The following is a 23556-nucleotide window of genomic DNA, read 5'->3' as shown; positions in this document are numbered from 1 at the left end:
TGTTGTCCTTTCCAGAGGTGCATGTCCCCAGAATCTAGTTAAGCAAGAAAGTCTGGGGTCAAGTGCAGTGAACAAACTCGGGAGGTTGTGCAACATTCGTAGGAAGTAAAGGGAAATCAGCATTTCGGGCTTTTAAGCCTTTTGTCGGGTCTGCATTATGTTCCAGCAATTGTTTGGGACAAAATTCCATTAAGGGCAGAAAATGAAGAATTGTTTAAAGAGCAGGAAGGATTGGGATATGCTTAAACTTGTTCACAGCCTTGAACTGAACTGTCTACTAGCAGCTAAACAAACTTTATTATGTGCTAAAGATCACTAATAATGCACACAATGGCAGCGCACCATCTTGATGACCACCTGCTGAATGAATGACAGGTGCCAAGACAGATATAGGACATGCCTACAGCATGAGGTCACTGTGAACCCCTCATCAACAGTGTCTGGCTGCAACATGCAAGTCAGCCTGACAGCTGACATATGAGGAGCAGCCTCAGACTGTGTTGGGGGCTCAGTTGATTATAGACATCTAAGCTTCATGAGTGAGACTCTGGGTGATTTGAAGTTTGTCAGGTCTGAACTGAGAAGAGGACCGAGCACCATAAAAATGGATGGCGATGAATGCAAGCAAGGTTAGGAGTGTCAAAAATTAGAGGACGTGGGTTTGTGTGAAAGATGAGATGTTTCGGGGGAACTTCTTCACACAGAGAGTGGGGAGTGAGTGGAACGAGCTGCCAGCGGGCTCAATTTTGACATTTATGAAAAATTTGGACAGGTGCATGGATGGGCGGGGTATGGAGGGCTGTGGCAGGATACTAGGGACCACGCGGAATAATAGTATGGCACAGACTAGGTGGGCTGAAGGGCCTGTTTCTGTGCTGTTTGACGGTTCACAGGGATGTGGGACAAACTCAGATGGGCAACGTGGTTGAGTTAGGCTGAAGGGCCTGTTTCTGCTGTACAATTGACTCTATGGAAGTGGTTCTCAACCTTTTTCCCCCCACTCTCATTTCCATCTTAAGTAATCCCTTACTAACCGCAGAGCACCTATGGCATAGGTCAGGGACGGCCACACTTGATCAACACAAGAGATGCGTACGATAAAGTTCACACGTTTGAGAACTGCAAGAAATGAAAAAATATTATACATTTCTTTACTCTCATATACACATTTTGATACAAAAATGTTATATAAATATTAAAAAAACATAAACGTAATGATATGTAGTTTGTAAACTGCGAATTTGTATTAGTTTCAATAATAAACATACAGTATAGACACGTGTAAGAGTCAAGTTTTGTGGACCAATTATTTGGGTAAAATTTAGGGGGGGGTCACTATTACACGCATCCTACTTTTGACCGCAGTAAGTTCCTGTGTTGTTTGGGGCAACGGGACCTCTGAGCGGGCGGATGGGGCCTAGACGAGAGTCCCCGCTCGGAGGTGGGTGGCGGACGGGGCCTAGGCGAGAGCTCCCACTTGGGGCATCAGTAGCTCTGGTGGGCAGGTGGCCAGGCCAAAAATAGTGGAGTCAACACAGTATACATGCCAATATCTTCAATCACAAGCCACGCCTGCTTAAATTACCATTCCTATCTTAACCAACATATTTCCACGAACCACACACTATATGTCAAAGAGACAAATGTGGCTCGCGAGCCATGGTTTGGCCAGTCATGCCATAGGTGCTGTGTGGTTAGAAAGGGATTATTGTGAGTATGTGAATGGAAGAAATAAAAAGATTGAGAACCACTGTTCTTTGACCATCATCCTTGTAAAAGAGCGTTATATCGCTTCATGTACATGTAACACTTTGTTTCCTGTCACCACCCAACTTCATCCACCCCCCACCTTTTGAAGATATTTGGTTCCTGGAAAGGGGGGGGGGTGGGGAAGTCCCATTGATTTGCTACTTTGCCCACCAGTTGGTGTTGGCCTCTTCTGAAGTCCTGTCCCTCGTTGGTTCTCTCCCGCTCGCAGGTGGTCATGAATGGAGCTGTTCCGGCTAGCAGCGAGCAGGATACAGAGATCACCGAACTGATGGCGGTGTACAGCAAAGCGAGCGACCTGCCAGACAAGGTAAGAGTAGTTCACATCCCAATAAAAAACTAATCTGCTGGAGACATTCAGCGGGAGAGAAAAAGCAATCAGCATTTCACCTTTGAGACTCAAAGTGTTCAGACGCAAGCAAGAATGCTGGCCGCTCTTTCTCTCCCACTGACGCTGCCTGGCCTGGCGAGTCCCTCCCGCAGGTTATTGTTTTTCAAGATTCTTTTATTGTCGTGTAATAAAATATAGAGAATGTGATGTTACGCAAAATTTCCTTTAGTCTGCCAAAGATTCACCATCAGCACAAATTTCCTGGCGCCCCTTACAGTCTGAGAAAGGGAGGCAAAAGCGTCTCCACAGCCTCACTGAGTATCCGTGGATTCGCCTCCAACGCCTCTGAAGCCTCCACAGCTTCACAGACTCCAGTCCAAACTATCGATGACCCGAGCTCTAGATCTGAACTTCCAATGCGATCAGGAAGCCCTCAGCACCCTCTCCGATCCTGGTTCCGAGACCTAGTACCCCCTTCAGCCAGTCCTCAGCAGCCCGCAGCCTGCGTGACTTCCTCAAGTTGCCAACAGCCCTCTGCCAGTGTGTTCTTTAGCCTCTGAGCTCCTCTGGTCCGTCGCCGTCATCTCCCTTACACCAGCATCTGCTGTTTCTGGTGTGTCCGCAGTACCAGCCCGGTGCAGGCACACCATCAACTTACTAGCGAGATTGCACCCAACCTGCACGGCGCAGGAGGAGTTGATTTTAGATTTGACATTGGTTCCAATCCCTGCAGTTATTACTGACAAAGGTGCAGGTCTACAGATATTGACTCGTGCTAACTCAAAAGTGCTGAAGAAACTCAGCAGGTCATGTAGCGCTCTTCATGTGGCAAGATAAATATGTATCACCAACTTTTTAGGCTTGAGCCCCTTTGTCAATGTATGAGCAAAAAGGCAGGTCAGCAGCAATAGATTAATTCATATTTTTTTCTTAGAATTGCCTAAAGCTTAGGGGGAAACGTTCGCAGGGTGCGGAGAAAGACCATTGGAATGAATTGGAGCAAGGCCTGAGAAAATGCAATCAGTGACCTCCTGCATTGATACCTTGTATTCCAACTTTGGTGGTGGGGTAGGAAAGGGAGGAGCACGGGGCCACAGGGTGGGCAGGAAAGAACAAAGCAGAGGTGATGGTGTTACGAGCCCAAAGGACCCCAAAACCCAGCAGCAATAGATATTCACACGACAAGTATTTACTTAAACAAAAGTTGTTTTTAATTATCTTTAAACATGAAGACAGAATCAAACTTTAACTTATCTCTATTAACTTGACTAACCCAACTTAATCCCCCTTCTAATTCTAAGCGCACATGTGTGTGTAAATTTAAGAAAAGTTCTTTGGTTCACAGTTCAATCTCACTTCTCATTCCTCCAAGTTCACTGGTTGCAGGCAATTCTTATACTGTACACAGAATTTAACATGTATAGAGTTCACCAGGCTTTGGTGCTCTAAAGGTAAACGTTTACCACTCAGGAAGGTTCTTGCAGGTTTGCAGAGAGAGATATGTGGTTCCAGGATTTCCACAACTGAGGTACCACCATTAGTCACCTCAGTGTCTTGCTGATGAAACTTGCCCCGACAGGGTTCTCCAGGTGATAACCTCTTTCTTTCAGGCTTTCACAGAGTTCTTTTCTGTTCCGCTTATTCCAAGAGAAACATCAAACAGATAGCACTTCCAGCCGTCCACCGCTCTGGAGCTTCTCCTTCAGTTCCAACAAGCTTCTGGCTTGTTATAAATTTCTGTGTCACACACAGTCAAAGACTCCCTTCTGTCTGTCTCTTTCTCTCTCGTTTTCTGAGATTCCAACTGCATGTCCTTCTCTCTTTCACTTGCAAAAACCCCCACCTTCTCCAGCAAACGATAAGAGTTGGTCTTCTGGTCCATCTGTTGTTTTTGGTAAACAATAACCTCTCAATGACCTCTCAGTGAGCACTTTGCAGAGAGGTCAAAAGCCATGCAAAAAGGTCCAAAACAGACAACCTGGCACTGGTTGTTCTTCCAAGACAATAATCAATAAGCACCTGCTAGTGAAATGTGCATAGCACTCTCCATACTTTCTGTAAAGTCACTGAAAATGAATTCTTCAGTATTTCAAATAAGATCTATTTTAAAGTGTGTATGTATGTCACCTACTCTAATTTTACCAATTTATCTCCCCAAAACATTCCCAAATATTCCATCACAATGGGAAAGGGAAGGAAGTGGGGAGCTGGAGGAAAGGACACAGAGAGATGTGCAAGAGAGGGAGATAGTGTAATGGCCTGACGGAAACCAGAGAATTTGATGTTGATGCCATCCAGTGGGAGATTGACTGCCAGTTTCGGAGCTGAGGTGACCAGCTGTGCTGGTCAGCTCGAGGGTTCTTTGAACTGTTTCTGGAATCTGAGATGGAAAGACAATCTATTAGCCTAGAAGCCTTACGATATTGTGCACACTGCAATCAAAATTTAAAAGCAATCTGATCTGACCCACATCTCAAGGGATTAATCTTGAGTATATTTAGCGCAGAAGGGTCTCCAGGTGTGTACAGTGATGTAATGCAATGGCGTTTGATATTAACCTGAGCATTGTTCTGCTCTCGGCTGTGTGTTCTTCTGGTTTATTGCCCATCTCTGCAATGAAACGGGATCACAAATGGAACTCAGAGCATTGTACGGCATGGGAATGAATTTCCATGGCTTGCATATAATGGAGGATGTATCCTGGACCACAACACTTTCTCGTTAGCATGGCCTACACTTTCTAAGGAGGTTGAGGAGGTCAAGACCTCCGGCCCCCATCTTGACAATGTTTTCCAAGAGCACAACTAAAAGTGTTCTGTCTGGCTGGATCAGTATGCGGGATGGTAGATGAAATGCATAAGACTGGACGTCAATACAGAGGATCATCAAAATCCCTTTCCTCTAATAGCGTGGATCTCTCAGTAGCCACCCGTTTCAATTCCCAACACCATTCCTTTGCTGACAAGTCCATGCACTGCCAGATCGAGACAACCTATAAATTAGAGGACCAACACCTTCTCTTCTGCCTGGGCACTCTCCAAATGGATGGTATTAACATTGACTTCTCTGGTTGCTGTTTCAACCCCCTTTTCCCCCATCTTTTGGTGCTTTGTGTCGCTCTTCACAGAGTAAAAATCAATTCTCACCTTTCCTCTTATCCAATCCAACTGACATCTGTCTGTGGCTCTTCCCCCTCGCTCGCGGTCCCCCCTCGCTCGCGGCCCCCCCCCCTGCTCGCGGGTTTCCATCGGGAGCTCTGGTTTAAAAACGTATGGGGATTGTAAATTAATTGGGGCATTTGGGTGATAGGGCTTGTGGGCCTGTTACAGTGTTGTATGTCAAAATTAAATGTAAAAAAAAAAAAATCAATGAAGCTACATTTAATGGACCACCTCCTTGGCCTATTGATTCCATGTTGACAGTCAAGGGTTCCCAACCTGGTGTACATGTACCCCCAGTGGTACATTTGCACTTTTCAGGGGGTACATTGGGTCTGAGAGAATAACCACTACTGTACAATACATGGTGTTGTAATCTGCAGTCAGATTGCACAATGTGTTTTTTTTTATCCTTAATTTTTAGGGGTACACGGGAACCTATAAAAATGCCCAAAGGATACAGAGAAACAAAAAGGTTGGGAACCCCTGCATTAGATCTACCTCAAACTGATCTATTCTTCCCACATTCCCATCAGTGGCCACCCCTCCACCAGATTCTCTCACTCAACCCTGTGATAAAGATAGTTCACAGCAACCGGTTAACCTACGAACCCGTGTGTTCTTTGGGATGTGGCAGGAAAGTGGAGCAACTGAAGAAAACTCCTCTAGAAACGGGGAGGATCTGCAAACTGTTCCCACATACACAGAGCCCTGAGTCACTGGATCTTTCTGGCACAGGTCGACAACCATAGTCCTGTGTTGCCCATCATTTCTTAATTTTAAAAAAATTTAGACCTCTATCACAGTAACAGGCCCTTCTGGCCCATGAACCCGTGCCGCCCAATTAACCTACCCCTACCCCCCCCCCCCCACCATGTTTTGTAGGATGGGTGAAAACCGGAGTACTCATGGAAAACCCACGTAGATATGGGGAGAATGTGCAATCTCATTATTGCGCCGGATTTGAAGCCCGGTCACTGGTGCTGTAATAGCGTCGCACATCTTCAAACTTGCAATTCGGTGTGGGGGGTGGAGGTGTCATTGCATTTTCTCAGGCCTTGTTCCAATTCATTCCAATGACCTTTCATTACGTGAATTAGTAATTTAGATTTTTAGGGGGGTAGTAGGGATTGGAAGGGAGGGTTTAGTCAGGAGTTAGATGGGGTTTTTTGGTAGTTTTTTTCTCTTTCCGCCAAAGCTTTAGGCAGCTCTTTTGGGGGAAAAAAATGAATGAATGCATTGGTGCTGATCTATTACCTGTTTGGACTGTCCTCTGCATCGAACATTACCTCCCTAAATGCTGTTCTATCTACTACAATCTCTCACCTGTTTCTAAATAACCAGTGGCACCCTTGTCCCAGAAATTTTGTTGGTTTCAGTGGTTTTCAAACTCACATTCCACCTTAAGCAATCCCTAGGCCATATGTGCTCTCTGGTTAGTAAGAGATTACTTAAGGTAGTACGTGAGTGGAAAGACCATTGGTCTAGGTATTGCCATTCTTCCGATGAAACACCAATTTATCTCATCTTCAGGTTGCCTTAACAATCCTGGATCAATGTCCTAAAAATTAATGAGCAAGAGACATTGGTGAGATCTTGATTTGCACCAAGTTGTCTTCATCCCACGCCAATCCAATACATCCCAGTCAAAGCCCCTTGGCGTGCCTCCGAGAGAAAAGAGAACAGCAGGTTAATTGCCTGCAGAAATTTCCCCTTGTGTAGTTGGATAGTGTGAGATGAGGGCAGGTGGTGGGAGTGCTGGATTGATCATGTTGTTAGTGAGGATACAAGAGGGGAAAATTGTTTTGCTGTGATTCAATAGTGACATGATTTTTAGACAGGCGGAGAGCTCAGAGTTGCCTGATGTTCCGAGTCGCATTCATCACCTTCTAAAAATCCTGAGCAGAGCAGTTTCTTGTCACCCACTGTAGTTCATCCAACAAATACATGTTTGATAATACACCTGTAAATTTGATGGGAGTCAGGGGAACACGCTGAACTTTCTTAGTCTTTTAAGGAAGGGCAGGGCTTTCTTGGCCATTCCGTCAGAGTGCTTGTCCCAGGTCAGGTCACTGTTTGCTTTGAAGAATGGAGCTAGCTACTCTTTCCACTTCTGCATCATGAATATGGTCAAGTAGGTAGATTCTGAGATCAATATTCTGTATTTTTACAGATTTAGAGCCTGTATGCTCGGACATTGGGTTTGAAATTATAAATAATTCCTTTGAATCCTCCGGACCGGTGAAGTCTTTTAAAAATAAATAATGTTCTTTTGTGAAATTTTTTTTAGATCTTTGAGTGTTTTCTGAAGCAATCCAATTTTATAATTATGTTCATTATGTGTATTAGTGATTTAGATGTTTTTTGGGGGGAGGGGGAGTTTAGTCAGGGTTTTTGTAGTTTTTTTTCCACTTTATACAAATCAACACGTATTTAAGTTTTATAATAATGTGATGCCTTGTTTTTGCTGTTTGTATAAGTGTTGATTTTAAATAAAAATGGGTTAGATTCTACCCCCCCTCCTAAAGTTGATGATCATCTTCTTCATCTTGCACTGACAGAGAGGCTGTTATCTTGGCACCAGGCTACAACACTTGCAACGACTTGTATTTGAAACAAGCCACTACTGTGAGGTTGTTGGCAAATTTGAAGATGGAGTTGGAATGGTGTTTAGCTGTGCAGTCGTCACGGGTAGAGGCAGTGTGGTGGGGACTCTGAGGAGCGCTGGTGTTGAGCATGATCACAGATGAGACGTTGCCCATTTTCACACATAGCTGTCTGTTAGACAAGAAATCAAGGATCCACTTGGAGAGTGGGGGGCACTGAGGCCTGGATCCAGATGTTCGGGGATGAGTTTGCTCAAGGCTATGGTGTTGAAGCTACAGCTGTAGTCCACGGACGGGTTTGGCAGAGCCAAGTGGAGAGCGAGGGCTAACCCTTCCCACTTTCACTGTCTGCTCTAGATTCATACAGCCCTGCACTGTCCCTCTTTCATCCAGATTTTAGATCATTTAGCAGTATTTCTAGTGTTCTGCAGTGGGCTGTTTTGCATCTGGGGCCTCTTAAGTCCCCGATTGCATCAGAGAGACGATGGGACAAGTATCATCCCTGGCTGGTTTCCCAAGTGAGCAGCATGGCACTTCAACATCTGGGACAATGGTTCTTGCACTCATGGAGATCCCCAGAATCTGAGCGGGATCCATCTGGTAACAGATCCTCAGCCACTGAAACTCTGCCTGTCATCACTGAACCATTTCTCTAATGCTCCCATCAATTTTTTTTTACATTCTTTCCCACATTCCTGTCAACCCCAACCTTACCCAATTAAAAAAAAAATCAGGATCAAAGTTTGTCATGAAAATGGCACGAAATTCATTGTTTTGTGGCAGCGTCACAGTGCGAACATTTCTATAAACCATGTAACAAAATTAATAAAAGTAGGTAATATCTGTAGTTCATTGATCATTCAGGAATCTGATGGCGGAGGGGAAGAAGCTGTCCTTGTGCTGCACTGTGCCTAGTGTTCAGGCTCCTGTACCTCCTTCCTCAATAGTAGCAGAGTGAAGAGGGCATGGCCCGGGTGGTGAGGGTCCTTAAGGATAGAGGCTGCTTTCTTAAGACTCTGCTTCTTGTAGATGTCCTCGATGGAGTGAAGACTGGTGCCTGTGGTGTCGCAGGTCTAGTTAACAATCCTCTGGAGTTTTTCTCTTGTCCTGAGCATTGGCATCTCAATACCAGACAGTGATGCAACCAGCCAGAATGCTCTCCACAGTATACCTGTAGAAGTTTTTGAGTCTTTGGTACCAAATCTCCTCAAACTCCTCGCAAAGTACAGCCACTGGTGAGCTTCCTTTGTGATTGTATCAACGGGGAGGCTCCAGGACAGATCCTCGGAGATTTTGACACCAGGAACTTGAAGTTCTTGACCCTTTCCACTACTGACCTCCTCCTGAAGTCCACAATCATCTCCTTGGTTTTGCTAACGTTGTGCGCAAGGTTGTTGTTTTGACACCACTCAATAGTAGAGCAATTCTACAGCTTGCAAGCACACTGGAAGCTGTAAGTAGGTAATGGCATTCTTCAGATAAAACACCGCTCTATCTGATCATCAGATTGCCTTGAAGTTCCTGGATTAAGACATTTTGTTCAACACATTTTCAGAAATGATTTTTTTTCAGGAATGCCATTTTAAAAATAAAATAAAACTTGTACAACCTTGCATATTACCACATGCAAGGCAAATTTTGGATTCACATCACACGTGGGTATGCGTGACAGGGACTTTTGCAATTAGCCTGCACGTCACTCAGTGCCAGACTTGATGGCAGTAAGTCAAGTCTTATTGAGGCACCAGTGGTTTAAGATCTAAAAGATTACAAATTGAGTATATCTTTGCATCACTGAGTCAGAAATATCTCCAATGACTTAGCACCTTCAGACCACTGAACCTTGAAGAGTTTGCAAATCTCTTGACTCTTTTCAACCACACACTGGTTAACTTGCTTGTCTTGAGGCCTGGTTAGAGTACGTGGTGCTCAAACCCAGTTTCTGCAGCCGGCGAACTTGAATTTCAAGTAAACAAATAATTCTGGAATAAAAGTTCAAAAGCTCAGATTATGCTGGAAGAACTCACCAGATCTCGTAGTGACCAGAAGAGATCAAGGTATTTAAGCGAGGTTTCGGGCCTAAGCCCTTCGTCAAGGTACATGCAAAAAATCAGGCAGGTGCCTGGATGGAAAAGCTGGGGGAGGAGGGAAGAAAGGGCAGGGAGGGGGGGCACAGGCCAACGGGCAAAAGGCAGTAATTGGACATGGATTGGGGGGAAGGGATGCACAACTGGAGGAAAAAGAGCAGAGCAAAAGAGCTTGAGGAAAGGAGTTATCGAGATAGGGGAATGGGAAAGACTGAGGTTGGGCCTATAGAAACTGGAGAAGTCCATGTTAATGGCATCTGGTTGGACGGAATATGGTATGCCGTTCCACCGATTTGCAGATGGTCTCAGTCTGGCATGCACACGACCACGGACAGACGTGTCGGCAAGGGAATAGGGCGGGGATTTGAAATGGGTTCCCCACTGGGAGATCCAAGCTATTGCAGTGGACTGAGCAAATGTGCTCAACGAAGCGATCTCCCAGTCTTGCACCTGAAGAAGTTCGATTACTTTGTCTCCCATGGACGTTGCGTGAACTGCTAAATTCCTCCTGTATTTCTATTCCCCCCACAATCACAGGATTTTGGTGCAAAAGTAGGCCAATCGGCCCGTTGAGTCTGGTCCACCATTCTATCATGAGCTGATCATCCATAACCCACTCAGCCCCATAACCCTTGCTGCCGTGACTAATCAAACACCTGTCAGACTGCACTGGGTGAAACAGTAGTGTTTCAGCAGAAATTTATTATTTTTTATAAAATATCCCTGTCGTTAGAACAACAAGGCTAAAGCTTGATGCTCATTACTTTTTGAACCTTCTACTGCGCTGCGGTCAGAGCTGTCGTTACTACCCAGCGATGCTTTGAATCACGTGGTTTCATCTGCTCGCGTCGCAAGCCAGCGTTGTTGTTTTCGTTGCTGTTGGTACTTTGGCGTTTGTCAGTTTGGGATCAGTAGTATTTGTGAACCTGTATCAATAGCTGAGTTGAGAATGAAAGTAGTAATTAAAGGAAAAGGAGAAGAATCAAAAGAGGTTTCCGCTCAGTCACTAATAATATTGTAATTCAATGCAGAAAGATTTTACAAAACAATTTTGTTGTATAATCTAAGAAACGTTTTTATGGTTTTCTTACCGAATTTTCACTTTATCTACATGAAACTATGTAAACATAAATGCTATGTCAACATAAATATATTATACTTTAAAGGTATAATTTTAATGTTGCTAGTTGTTTATCTCACTACTATTGCCGTAACATTCGGTCATCTACGGGAATTATGCTTTACGAGTTACATTTAGTACAAAAAACATTACTAAAGATTCTGTACGGTCTGGTACGGGAGGAGGGCCAGGGGTGGGGTTGACATCATGAGTTACCGCACTGGGTAACACCAACCCTAGTGACGCCACTGATTTCATCTGTGTTTCTTTTCGGCAGTGTTCCTTGACAGATGTGTCCGGCAGCAGTGGAGCCCTGGATACTCAGAGGATGGACATGATTTACACCATTGAAGATGTTCCACCCTGGTACCTGTGTATATTCTTGGGCCTGCAGGTAAGTGGGAGGGAAGCCACAAATGTCCTCTTTGCTGGTAGCTGTATTGGGGTTGATTGGTGTCCTGCAAGGCACAACTGAACAAAATGTAGACGGCTGAAATAATGACTATTAGGTAATTTAGTCCAAACTTTCTGATTTCTGAAACAAATATTCTTGATTTACATTTTGATTTTCAGTCTTCTTGCAGAAAAACATTAAATATAGTAATTTGATGGATTTGAGAACAGTTTCACTAGTTAAGATAGGAAGCTTGATTTGGATTTATCACCTCATTGGTCATTGTTCTCAATTTGATTAATGAACTCTCATTTTGTGCATGACACTGTTTGTTGCAATTTAAGGTTATACACAGAGCGCATATTTCAAAAGATAAACTAACTCGCTTCTGATATTGATCCTAATCAGTGATAAATGTAACATTTTTGAGGCCTCACTGATACACATGTTTTGGACTTGCCCTCGTTTGGAAAATTTTTGGAAAAATTACTTTCAATCTTTTATCAATCATTTTTAAGGTCCCTTGTCCCTTAATTGCTTAGGTTTTTTTTTAAAAAAAGAAAAGAAAATAGTTGAAAGATAAATGAGGCTCTATTAGCATCGTGACCTTAATAGGCTGCCTTCATCAGGATGAGCTCAGGAGTCAACTTCATGCCCATTCATGCCGGGGAGGATTAGAAAAGCTCCCAATTTAAATCTGGGATCTCGGTGATGGTGGCACATTTAGCGCAGCTCTATCACAGCCTCCAGTGACCCAGGTTCTTATCCGCCCACTCTCTGTGAGGGGTTCGTACCTTCTGCCCATGACCTGCGTGGGATTCGGGGGGTCTGGTTTCCTCCCATCCTCCGAAACGTATGGAGTTGTAGGTTAGTCTGGTGTAATTGGGCGGCATGGATTTCGATGGGTGGAGTAAATTCACAAAAGGGTTTGGAGAAAGCCAGCAGGTCCTGCAGCCTCCAAAGGAGGCAGCGATGTAACGTTTGAGGCCTGAGCCCTTCGTCAAGGCATTTGTTCCTGACCCCTGTGTGAGGGCTGCATGTTCTCCATGTGACTGTGTACGTTTCCTGCCGTATCCCAAAGACAGGGAGATTGGTTAATAGGCCGTTGCAAGTTACCCGTTAATGTGCAGGTGAGTGGTAGGATCTAGAGGGAGTTGGTGGGTTTGGGTTGCAAGTGTTAGAAACAGAATTACCTTTAAAGAAATTGCTCGAGACAAATATTGAGAACAAAGAACATTTATTACAACAACAATGCAAAGTTGGGTGCTTCCCCTTACCCTGGGAATACACACATACACTGGGGCTCACCCAACTTTTATACAGTAAATTTCAGTATCAGAATACCCTCCCCCTTACATTCTTCTGCCCCCTGGATGGGTTTGGCAGAGGCAATCCTTCCTGCCTACGTGCAGTTTCAGTATACTTGGAGGACCAGGGGGTATCCTGTCAGTGTCCCTTCATGTTATTGTCCTTATTCACACCTTCCTGATTCTCGGAGCTACAGTCTCTTGGTATGTAGAGTTGGCTCATCCTGTCTAGGGTTGGCTAATTTAATATGTATAAATCTGTGAAAGGTTAACTAATTAGATATGTAGGACTTGGTACTTCTGTCTAGGGCTAGGAGACCCTTATCTGATCCAAACTACCTCAACTTCCTACATTCTATTGTTCCTTACCACTCCTTATCTTAGTCTTATGGTGGCTCTTGTCACAAAGACTAGAAGATTCTTATGTTAATCGTGCTGACTCTGCCTGCCTGCATCCTAATTCCCAAGCTCATCCTGCTTGTACTGGTTACAGCCATTAACTGATGTATGAATTTCAGTTTCCTTCATGTTCATAATTTTAGATCAGTTTTCCCATCTCTCACACAAGGACAATGGGATTGCTCTGTGAGCTAGCATAGATTTGATGGATCAAAGTGGCTTCATTTGTTGTTCTGGTTAAGCATGGCAAAAAGAAACACCTGAATTCCTTGTTGACATCACCAGTGGGTGAGAATGGGTGTGGTGGGAGGACATGTGGGAGTGGGTTAGTTGAATTGTAATGACTTCCGTGAATAAAGAAGTGATTGTCACCAAGAAGTGGGTGGGGATTAAGGGTGAAATGTTCATTTTGGACATGCCAACTCTTCTACATGTTAAGTTGTAAGTGAATGGACAGGGTGTAGAAGGGGCTAAATGATGGAAGGGTTCCCCTCTCCCCAAGGTTTTTCATTTTTCTGACATTCAGCATGATAACAGCCACAGCTCATGCCACCCAATTGACCTACGTTACAAATAAATAGCCCTTTCAATTATTTTTGAAACTAAAAGCACTAACACAGTGACAGCAATGGAAAATAACACCAGAAAATGGTAAATTCAAAATAATAGGTTTTAATTAAACTATTAACAACATAACATATCTTACTTATCTCTAAACACTAAATTCAACCCTACTATGCGCAAATGTAAATGTGTGTGTGTGTGTGTGTGTGTGTGTGTGTGTGTAATTAAAAGTCCCACTCTGAAAAATCAATCCTTAAAAGTGCAGCATCATTTTAGTCTTCTTGAAGGACTTAAATTCTCAATTCAGAAATAATTATGAAGTGTTTTTAAACATTATATATTCAGGTCTCTGCACTCACAATGTGACTATTTTCTTCCACGATGAATTCACAAACCCAGATGAGGGTTAAACCAATGTAGTTATCTTCTTCCACAATGAAGTCACAAACCAGTCAAGGGTTAAATGAAGCGGCCAAACAAAAATAGATCCAGTAGAAATCTGTCCACTTTTCCAAAAGACAGCGAATTGGTCTTCCTTATTTCAAAAGCCACTGATTCTGTATTCTCCTTTTCCCAGGAGTAACACACACACACCAATTCTGGCTACTGTAACTCAACCCTGTCTTTCGCAGGGTTTTAATCCCTGTGTCACAGGGGTTTTGACTTCTCCCCAAAACTGAACTCAAAATGCCTGAATTCGGTAATTTATTTCTCCAAGTCATGTGACCATTACATCATCACTGAAGTGATTCCAAATTCTTGGAAACCTCTTGACCATCAGTTTTATTTCTACCAAAATTCTGTTCCTTTTTCAAAACCATTCTATATCCATAACAACTCTGTTCAAGAGGCTTAAGTGGCTTTGGTTTAAAACAGATGGCTTTCTCAGCAGCTCTTGAATAATTAAGACCCACTTGAAATCCATTAGCTCTGTCTGTCTAAGACACAAGTCTAAGAATGAATTCCTTCTCAGAAAACAGTGGTTCTCTATAAATGTGCAGTGACCTATGTGTAACCCTGTACCAACCCACAACTTAACTAAGAATACAGATACAATATTTTAACTCTACAATTTACTAAGACATTTTTATAGATGAGAAATATAGTTTAACATTAAATTTAAATGAAAGATTAAAATAGATCCGTTACACCTACAACCCTGCTCCATTTTGAACGGTGGGTGGAAACTAGAACACCCAGAGGAAACCCACACAGACATGGGAAGAGCATACCAAGTCCTTACAGACAGCGCAGGATTTGCACCCCGGTCCCAATCGCTGGTGCTGTAACGGCTAACCGCTACGTCAACCAAGCAGCCTGCAGTTTGATAGTATTAAGGAAGATAATCATGCTTCAGTGTGCAATGTGTGTTGTGTGAATAGCCTGAATTGTAAACTAATGTAGTACTTGTGGACTAAGAATAATAGAGGTGTTATAGATTTTCCGCCAAAAAGGCAAAAAAAGGGGGGGGTTACCTGATTTTCTCTGCAGTTCATTTTGCACAAGTAATCCACCTGATCTCACCCGGGGCAACCAAATGGGGGCTTCCGGTAATGTGGTTGCCTTCAGAGTCTGGGGCCTTGAAGAGAGAAGGGCGCGGATGGAAATCTTAAAGGGGAAGAGAGGTTGGGGTGAGAAGAGAGAGTGAAGGCGAGGTTATGGGTGAAAGAATGAGACAGCAGGGTGAGATGAAATGAGATTAAATTAGGTTTAAAAAGTGAGAGAAAGAGATGGTGACGTGAATGAAAAGGGAGAAAGAAAAAAAAATGAGAGAGAGAGAGAGAGCGAGGGAGAAGGAAAATAGCCATGAAAGCCCTATCTGGACAAGCAGACCCACCACAATTAACAGTAGGATTTTTGTCAGCATCTTTGCTTTGAGGACAGGTTAACATCTGGAACAGGTTCAGGTGAGGGTCTTTTTATTGCTGTTTTTTCCCCTTTACCAAAGTTACTTGCCTCATTCTTTGTCCAACTCACTCCCCGGCCGCACTAAGCTCTGCGACATTGGATTGAATTTACATTTAAACAAGCCCTTTCAGCCCATGAGTCCTTGCTGCCCAAATACACCAATCATCCTACGAACCCCCTTGTATTTTTGGAGGGTGGGAGGAAGCTGGAGCACCCGGAGGAAACCCATGCTGACGCGGGGAGAGCGTGCAAACTCCTTGCAGGCAGCGCGTGGATTCGAATCTGTGTTGCTGTTGCTGCTATGGCCTTGTGCTAATGTGTCGCCTGCAGCTGAGACAGGCATACAGTACGGTAAATGGTCTGAAGAGACCATGACTCCCAACTACACCTAATTGACCTACACCTCTGGAAAGTTTCAGGCGGTGAGGGGGAAGTATTTATTGATAATTCCAAACTCACGGCAAAAGAATTAGCAATGCATGGAGGGGCAGGGTCAGAGTTCAGCCTGCAGTTTGATTGCCGAATTGTTGACGAAGTTAATTGCATCTTCCACGAGAAAATTAAAACCTTTTACTGAGCAAGAACTCGATTAAGGCTCGATGGGAAGAGCAAACTTTGGCCTAGAGGGATGTTGATGCTGTTTATTTGACAGTGTGTCATTAACCTGCTCACTGACTCAGCCTGCTTAGATGTGTAACCTGGGCAACGCTGAAAGGGGAAATTAACTTAGAGCTAAAAATGTGGAAGATGCCCAGCCTTGGGAAATTTAAAAAAAAAAGACATTAAAACTGGTTCCAGATCTCAAATTGTCCTCTGAGCAAAGCGGAATGATGCTGCTAATTGGACAAAAACGGATGGACCTGCTGTGAATCTCAGTGGCTTGTTTGTGCACAGCTTTGCGTGTTCTCTATTTGGCTCCTGACGAGAGACTGAGGCCTGAAACGTCAATTGCCATCTGCTTTCCAGGAATACGACATGACCTGCTGAGTTTCTCCAGCCCTCTGGTGCACTTCCCCATTTTACTGTTGCCTCTGCTTGAAAATAAAGGGTTGGATCCTTTGGCTCTTTCATTTATCCACTTCTCTGCCAACTTCCATCCTGACCTCAAATTCACTTAGTCTGTCTCCAGCAACCCTCTCCCTGTTCTCGATCTCTCTCTGTCTCTATCCCTGGAGAAAAAACTCTCAGCAGACATCTACAAACTTCCACAGGATGCAGAGTTGGGCAGAAAAGTGGCGGATGCATTTCCGTCCAATGCACTTGGGAAGAACTAACCAGGAGGCTGAGTACAGGGTTAATGGTCGATTAACTTAAGGGTGCGGATGAACAAAGGGACCTTGGGGATCAAATCCGTACATCCCTCAAGGTCGCCGCACAGGTTGATAGGATAGTTAAGAAGGCCTATGAATATGATGCTGGGATTAATAGGGGGATTGAATTCTACAACTTTTTGGTAAGGCCACACTTAGAATATTGTGTTCAGTTCTGGTCACCTCATTATAGGAAGGATGTGGAAGTTGTAGAGAGGGTGCAGAGGAGATTTACCAGAATGTTGCAACATGACCTCTCGACTCTTGAACTCAATCCCCCTATTAATGAAGCCCATAGGCCTTCTTAACTATCCTATCAACCTGGGCGGCGACCTGGAGAGTTGTATGGATTTGAATCCCAAGGTCCCTCTATTCCTCCACCCTGTTATGTGTCCGACCATTAACTCTATACTCCAGCTTCTGGTTTGAGTTGCCAAAATGCATCACCTCACTTACCTGGACTGAACTCCATCTGCCATTTCTCCGCCCATCTCTGCATCCTGAATATATCTTTTTTTTTTTAATTTTTCTTTCAAGGATGTATGGGTGGGGAGGTTAATTGGCACTGGTGTGTAATGGAGGATTTAGACCAGCTTATGCAAGAAGGGATGCAGTTGCATCAGAAGACATAATCTCAATTCCACTATGAGGCCCAGGGATGCATATGAATCAGTAGACATTACCTAGCTTCCATCATGAGGCCCAGAGATGCAGTTGTCTTTTGATGGTCGCAGACTGTCAGGAGACCTTGAAGATAATTAAATCATTTGTTCAAAGAGATAAGATCTGAAGTAAACAACTTTTAGGTAATATAAGCCATGGTCCCACTGCTGAAGTTTGAGACTCTCCAAGAGGTGGCAACATTTCTCAGCAAGAAGAAGAACTTCAAGATTCTTAAACCGACGACCCGGTTTGGGGAGGTGGAGAGGCTGCTACCGGCGCCCAGACAACCTACTACAAGTGTGCAGTCGTCGCCTCGCTTTGGCAGTTGGGACCAGTCCAGGCATTGATAAGTATAATTGGGAAGGTCTTGCATGTTGTAGTGTGAATTCAGCTTTAGATTTAGTAATAAAGACTTGTATAAACTGAACTGCTCTCGGTGTGTGTCTATTTTCTTTCGGTAGCTCAAACACTGTGACCAATCTAAAACGAACAAAATGAGAGGTATAAGTTTACCCAAGACAATTGTTGGTGGGTGGGCAAGTGGTAGAATTTGGAGGAAGTTGATGAACGTAGAACATTACATTGCTGTGTAGGCCCTTCACCCCACAACATTGTGCAGACCTGCGTCAACCAGCTCCACAGCAATCCCCACCTCACCCCCATAGCCCTCTAATTTTCTTCATCCATGAGCCTATCTGGAGGAGTCACGTGATGGAGTAGTGGCCAGTAGGGAAATACCAGCCCTCTCCAGAAAAGAAGAAATAAAGTGAAGAAATACAAAATTCAAGAAATACAAAACATAATAAATAAAAGATAAAGTTGTAGAGAAAAAAAGAAAATGGCACCCAAGAATGAAAAAGTAAAAACAATGGGGGGAAAAAAAGAAGAAAAGACCCCGGAAGAGAAAGGAGAAGGCCTTACCTGCATGAAGAAACAGGGAGCCGTCGTGGAGAAGAGAGCCCATTCCCCGAGGTTGGTGACAAGAAGCCCAGCAAAGTGAGACAAGCAACTCATCAGGAAAGTCAGAAGAGACACAGATACAAGCAAGAGAAGAAGAAGACAAACACAGAAGAAGAAGACCAAGATCTGCACAGAGAAATAGAAGGTAAAACAGATGGACAAATGAGAGCATTAAAAGAATGGTTGACATTAGAATTTAGTGAAATTAAAAGAAAAATGATAAGTACAGAAGAAAAAGTGAATAGATTCGAGCTGGTCATGACAGAAATAGGGAAAAGATTAGAAAATGTGGAAGAACAAGAAACGGCTGTAGAAATGGAAGTGAATGATTTAAGAAGAAAATTGGAAGAAAGTGATTAAAAAAGAAGTTAGTCACAGGAGTTGTTAGCTCGGAAAATTGATATGTTGGAAAATTATAGTAGACGAAACAACATAAAAATAGTGGGCCAAAAGGAAGGTGAAGAAGGCACAGATATGAAGGAATTTATAAAAGAATGGATCCCAAAGGTCCTGGGAATGACAGAAGTGCAGGAAGGAATGGAAATAGAAAGGGCACACAGAACACTAGCCCCGAAACCACAGACACATCAAAAACCAAGATCCGTTTTAGTAAAGTTTTTGAGATAGTCAACAAGAGAAAATATACTGGAGAGGGCAAGGAATAAAATTAGAGAAGACAATAAACCATTGGAATACAAGGGTCAAAAAATATTTTTTTTACCCAGACATGAGTTTTGAACTCTTAAAAGAAGAGGAAGGAGTTTAATGCAACAAAATCGATCCTATGGAAAAAAGGTTATAAATTTATGTTAAGACATCCAGCTGTGCTTAAAATATTTATCCCTGGGGAGAAAAACAGACTGTTCTCAGATCTGGAGGAAGCACGAGAATTTGCAGAACACCTTCAGGACAGAAGGAGAGATGAAGAGATGTAACAAGAATGAAGAATGGCAATAAAATATATATAAAGATGTAAAAATAATGTATATATAAGAACTAAAGGAGGGAAAGAGAAGGGAAGAAAGGAAGTAAGGGGGAAAAAAAAGAGGGTGAACTTTGTTATGTGTGTATAAAAATAAAAAAAAATTTAAAAAATCTTCGTGGGGGGGAGTTGGGTGGGAGAGAATAACCATCACTGCGAAATCAGTTGACACTTCCGAGCGGGTTCACAATCCAAATGGAGAGGGGAGTTGTGGTTGCCTGGCAAGGGATAAGTGGCAACTCAGAGTGGGGTGGGGGGGACATTTGGGGCTAAGGGAATATTGGATGTGGGAGTTGTTGAAGTATTTTATGTTTTAAATGTGTTGTCATACATTGAGTTCAGAAAGGGAAAACAGAGATGAAAAGGGGGATGGTGGTGGTGAGGAAGCAGAAATGAGGTGTAAACAGGATATGAGATGGCCATGTTTAATTATATGACTATAAAAATTAATAGAATACATAACCAAATTAAATGGAAGATGCTATTAAATTTACTGAAAAAAGAAAAAATAGATATAAGCATTTGTCTAGGAAACGCATCTAACTGAAGTGGAACATAATAAATTAAAGAGAGACTGGGTAGGACACATAGCGGCAGCATCATTTAATTCAAAAGCTAGAGGTGCAGCTATATTAATTGGTAAATTTTTATTAATCAAAATAGAGGAGGAAATAATAGATCCAGCAGGGAGGTATGTAATGATAAAATGTCAACTATATTCAGAATTTTGGAATTTGCTCAATATTTATGCACCTAATGAAGAGGATCAAAAGTTTATGCAAGATATTTTTTTGAAGATTGTAGATATGCAAGGGAATATATTGATAGGAGGGGATTTTAACCTTAATTTGGATCCAATGTTGGATAAAACTGGACAAAAGACTAGCAAAAAGAATAAAGTGGCCAAATTTATGGTTAAATCAATGCAGGAAATGAAACTTATGGATATATGAAGGAGACAGCACCTAAGAGAGAAGGAATACTCATATTAATTGAGTACGCATAAAACATACTCAAGGATTGATATGTTTTTGTTGTCAGCCCATATTCAAGGGAGAATTGGAATTGGAAAAACTGAATATAAAGCTAGATTGCTATCTGATCATTCACCCCTGTTATTAGCAATAAAACTGGAGGACATCCCACCAAAAACATATAGATGGAGGTTAAAAGGATACTTTTAAGGATACTTAAAAGGCAGAAATTTAGAGAGTTTATTGAACGCCAAATTAAAACATACTTTGAAATAAATACTGAATCAGTGAAAGACAAATTTATATTATGGGTTGCAATGAAAGCTTTCGTTAGAGGGCAGATAATAAGTTATGTAACTAAGATGAAAAAGGACTACAATCGGGAAATAGAACAGTTGGAAAGGGAGATAGTAAGTTCAGAAAAAGAACTAGCAACAAGGGATGATGTAACAAAAAAAGACAAAAAATAAAATACGAAACATTACAAATGTATAAGGTGAAGAAGAACATAATGAAAATAAAGCAAAAGTATTATGAACTAGGAGAAAAAACACAAAATACTAGTCTGGCAACTTGAAACAGAACAAGCTAAAAGAACTGTATTGGCATCAAGGAAAAAGGACAAACAAATTACATATAATCCAATGGTGATTAATGAGAACTATATTGAATTTTATGAATAATTATGCCAAACTGAGAACGAGGGGAAAGATGATAAAATAGAAGAGTTTTTAGCTAAAATTGAACTGCCAAAATTGCAAGAAGAGGAACAGAACAAACTGATAAAACCATTTGAAATAGAGGAAGTACAGGATATATTAAAAAAGCTGCCGAACAATAAAACACCTGGAGAGGATGGATTCCCCATAGAATTCTATAAAATATTTAAAGAGTTATTAGTTTCTCCTCTCCTGGAAGTAATGAACCAGATAGCAGAAACACAAATCTTGCCAGATTCACATAAGATAGCAATAATTACAGTAATACCAAAGATTGGAAAGGATCCACTAACACCAGCATCATATAGACAAATATCTCTACTTAATTCAGATTATAAGATAATAGCAAAATTATTAGCAAACAGATTGGCCAACTGTGTACCAAAAATAGTAAAACAAGATCAAACTGGATTTATTAAGAAAAGACGAACAGTGGATAATGTCTGTAAATTTATTAATTTAATTCATGCAGTTCAAGGAAATAAGATGTTATTATTGACGCAAAAATCAGCTAATCCCTTTTACAATCGTAACATTTCCTTTAGAAAATGGGAGAGAAAAGGAATTAAAAGAATAGAAAATTGTTTTCTGAGAAATAATTTATTAACATTTGAACAACTGAAGTACAAATATAGAAATACTCATGGTACAATGTTTGCATACCATCAACTGAAAGCCTACTTTAAGGATAAATTGGGAAACAGATTGAGATTACCTGAAGGAAGCAGCTTTGAATATGTGATTACAGACACAATGATAATTAAAAGATTTATAACGAACATGTACATCAAGCTGCAAGAGAAGGAAAATGATGAAATAAGCTATAAACCTAAACAAAAGTGGGAAAAGGATTTAAACATAATGATAAAAGCTGAAACATGGGAAAAGATATGTTCTGGAACTATGAAGAATATAATAAACACAAGGTTACATATGATACAGTATAATTGGTTACACATGTTATATGTCACGCCCCAAAAGTTAAATAAATGGGTCCCAACAGTGTCAGATAGATGTTTTCGGTGTAAGAAGGAAACAGAAACAACAGTACATGCAATTTGGGCATGTGAGAAAGTGAAAAAGTTTTGGGAAGATCTAAATCAGATATTAAATAAAATCACAAAAAGCAACATACCAAAAAATCCAGAGATCTTTCTTCTAAGTAATATAAGAAGTAAAGAATTAGGCCTCAAATTGGATGAAGCACAAAAAAGATTTATTATGATAGCCTTAGCTGTAGCAAAAAAATGTATAATGTCAACTTGGAAATCAGAAGAGAGCCTGAGAGTACAGCAATGGTACATGGAAATGAATAAATGTATTCCATTGGGAAAAATAACATAATTTAAGAAATAATGTCACATTTGAACAAATATGGGAGCCGTACATGGAACATAACAGAGAGGGCTTACCTCGGACCTCCACCCCCTAAAACGATAAGAAGACAAAATGACTTGATCCAGTGTGTAAAAGTAGATGACACAATTTTTCTTGTTTATTTTTCATTGTGTGATGACATTGTTTAATGGTTTTATTGTATTGTATATGTTGAATGTTTATTGGTTTTGGAGGGGGGGTCGGAAGGGGGAAGGTAGGGGGGAAAAAAAGGAGAAAATGCCACTGTATATTTAAGAGGGAAATGTTTGTATGTATTTTGGTTGATGTGGTTCACAGTGTGAAAAATAAAAAATTATAATCCATGTCCCTATCCAAGAGTCTTCAATACCCACTTTGTACCAGCCTCTATCTGTGCCCTGGCAATGGATTACAGGTACCCACAACTCTCTGAGTTAAAAAAAAAAACTTGCCTCTGACGTCACCCCCAACCCTGAGAATGTGGGGAGAATAGATTACAGAGGAAATTAGTTGGGGGTGGGGGTGGGTGGATGGAAACTGGATTGCTCTGTATTAAAAAATGAATGGAAGGGTTTGGGTGTTCTGGGAAGCAAGCGATTGTGATTGAAGAGCTTGAAGCAGCTGAGTTCGGGGCAGGGGCCACACTGGAGGTTGGGGATTTGTTCCCCGCTGTGAGAGTAGACGGCGGAGAATCCTTGTTGTGCACCTCCACTCTGTGGGTCAGCTGGCTGGGATGGCTGGCTGATGACTGTCCCACAGGTGGGAGTGGGAACAGCGTGGTGGGAGTTTAGAGAACAAGCTTTTTACAGGGTTTTATTGTTTGATAGTGCTGCCTTTGTTAACTTGCCTTCCTGTCAGGAACTTTTCTTTCCTCAAAGTCTTCCTGGAATCATAGCTTTAACCACCCGTGTTCAAAGAGTTCAGAAGCCTTTCAAGGTTTCTCGCTTGGCG

The 23556-nt window shown here is 42.1% G+C and overlaps 1 protein-coding gene across 4 annotated transcripts in view; it reads left to right on the top strand.

Annotated features, from left to right (window-relative positions):
* LOC138754133 (solute carrier family 23 member 2-like) overlaps positions 1-23556 on the top strand; it is a 78554-nt gene that overhangs the window by 10364 nt on the left and 44634 nt on the right. For all 4 annotated transcript variants that reach the window (XM_069917989.1, XM_069917987.1, XM_069917988.1 and 1 more), the window contains 2 exons: positions 1979-2077; positions 11347-11463. In XM_069917989.1, coding sequence (XP_069774090.1) covers positions 1979-2077; positions 11347-11463 — 216 coding nt within the window. The remainder of the gene's footprint in view (positions 1-1978; positions 2078-11346; positions 11464-23556) is intronic.

The sequence above is a fragment of the Narcine bancroftii genome, chromosome 2 (genome assembly GCF_036971445.1).
Source record: "Narcine bancroftii isolate sNarBan1 chromosome 2, sNarBan1.hap1, whole genome shotgun sequence".
Classification (NCBI taxonomy): domain Eukaryota; kingdom Metazoa; phylum Chordata; class Chondrichthyes; order Torpediniformes; family Narcinidae; genus Narcine; species Narcine bancroftii.
This window is presented reverse-complemented; position numbering and strand designations above follow the sequence as displayed.